We start from the raw sequence: 2106 nt of genomic DNA, 5'->3' as shown, positions 1-2106 counted from the left end.
GTGCAAGTATGTTGGTCATGACTATATGTTTCTCCAGTTAATACTGATTCTCTGGGGGACAGAAGCTATGAGAGAACTGGTTATCCTGAGAATGTCCACTTGAGAATAGAAAGGGGGAAATGGTAGTATCCAAGGACCCAGGTTATGACCAGAAGTTACCAACAAAAATTAGATACATCATGACAAATTTTAGTTGCTTTCAACAAGGGTTGGTAGAATCCCCAAGATATACTGATTTCAGGTTCCTGTATTTCTGAGCACAGACTACAAGGTGACCATTAGAGAAAACCTTTCCTTAAGGAACTGGCTACATAGAAATGGAGATGGAGAGTCACCAAACACTTATGGTGGCAGAAGGAAGGCACAGTCTATCCATCCAACCACATGTTCCTTCTAAAGTAAGTCTCCAAGCATGGCTGAGGCCTTTTAAGCCACTCCAGCCGAATCTTCCCTCTCCTTCACCCATCCTGGCATAAGGGAGTTGTGTGCATTGGGGTAGAAGCAGGGGGAGGTGGGGGAGACAAAGGGAGGAAAACTTGAACTCCAGTTGGTTCAGACTTCCAAAGGCCTCTGGGTTAAAGAAGGGAGAATGGAGGATGTATGCTTCTGGAACTCTCCAGTGACCCCAGGTAGTATCCCTTGCCCAGGGCTTCAAAAGAGAGGAAAAGAGGCCAGAGGGCTGGGAAGGTGGAAACAGGCCCTCAGACATTGCTGATGCGCACGCTTAGGGCACTGCCCTCCTTCTCAGCTTGCTCCCTTAATGACTCCTCCAACTTGAGCTTTTCAGGATCTCCATAGCGTACAGTGCTGTCACGGAGGCCACTAGGAGAGGCCACTTTCACAACCTGGTCAAAAAGGCTGAAGTCAGCTATGTATTTGCCACTGGCCGACAGTGAGATGGCAGGTGTGAATTCATAGCCCCAAAGGATCTCCTCCGGCAGGTAGGAAGTGCGCACCTGGCAGGTGGCACTTGTGGACTCCACTGTACCACTTAGGATCAGCACCAGCTCAAAGTCACCTTCACCACTGCGAAGGGGGAGATCTTTCAAGGGACTGGTCTCATCTACCACATGGTAGAAGGTAAGGGGCAGAATGAGGAAGGGACTGTCCGAGGCTGTGTCTACTTGGAAAGTAACATTGACTTGATTGAGCCGAATGTTCTCACCCTCCTTCGTTTGATGAGTCTGAAGCAGTTTTCCTGTCACCTGGCAGCCAATGAGAAGGCTCTTACGCATATTGGCAACCCGGATCATAAGGCAGGGCTTCCCATTGTGTGAGGCTACAACTGCATGCTGGCTGAAACGGATGGTCTCTGCACGCTTCTTAGGCCGGGCAATCTTTGCCAGGAAAGTACCTGTGATAAAGATTTCCAAGATGGTGGTGAGCACCAGCTGGGCAATAAGAAGCACGATGGCCAGTGGGCACTCCTCACTGATGTAGCGGAAGCCATAGCCAATAGTGGTCTGGGATTCAAGGGAGAAGAGGAAGGCTCCAGTGAGTGTGTGCACCTGTACCACACAAGGGGTGTGGTTGGCAGGGGGGCCCAGCTCCAGCAGGTCCCCATGGGCCACAGCCACCAGATACCACACAACACCAAAGAGGAACCAGGTGCCTGCAAAGGTTGCAGAGAAGAGCAGGAGCTTGTAGCGCCACTGCATGTCGATAAAGGTTGTCCATAAGTCCTTGAGGTAGAGGAAGCGCTTGTCAGCAATGTGTTCCATTCTCACATTGCTGCGGCCATCTTTCGTGAGGACTCTCCGCCGTCGTATCGGTGGGCCCACTAGGGGCCGGCTTTCTGTCTGAGTGGTCTGGCTGTAATACACCTTGGCAACTGATGTCATCTGGAGGGGACAAGACAGCAGAAAGGTTATTGTAGAAATCCAGCCAATTCCTAGATATCACATAATAAGAATGAGGCATTAACATTCATTTTGGCCCTACTTATTTGTTCTTTTATTAGCAAATATTTATTAAGCACTTGGTATATTGCAGCCATTGTGCAAGGTGCTGATGACCAAAGGTATAAATAGAATCACCCTTGCTCTCTAAGAATTTGAAGTCTAGAGAGGAAGATACAAGTTCAGTAAGCAAATAATTGCAATACAA

At 48.9% G+C, this 2106-nt stretch overlaps 1 protein-coding gene across 1 annotated transcript; it reads right to left on the bottom strand.

The window, feature by feature from the left end:
* Positions 1-701: 701 nt before the first annotated feature.
* Kcnj10 (potassium inwardly rectifying channel subfamily J member 10) lies at positions 702-1841 on the bottom strand. Its single transcript, XM_026408004.2, has one exon. It carries the CDS (start codon positions 1839-1841, stop codon positions 702-704), a length of 1140 nt encoding a protein of 379 aa, XP_026263789.1.
* Positions 1842-2106: the final 265 nt, after the last annotated feature.

This window comes from Urocitellus parryii, chromosome 11, assembly GCF_045843805.1.
Source record: "Urocitellus parryii isolate mUroPar1 chromosome 11, mUroPar1.hap1, whole genome shotgun sequence".
Classification (NCBI taxonomy): Eukaryota; Metazoa; Chordata; class Mammalia; order Rodentia; family Sciuridae; genus Urocitellus; species Urocitellus parryii.
Note: the sequence above shows the minus strand (reverse complement) of the source record. Positions and strands in the feature narration are given on the sequence as shown.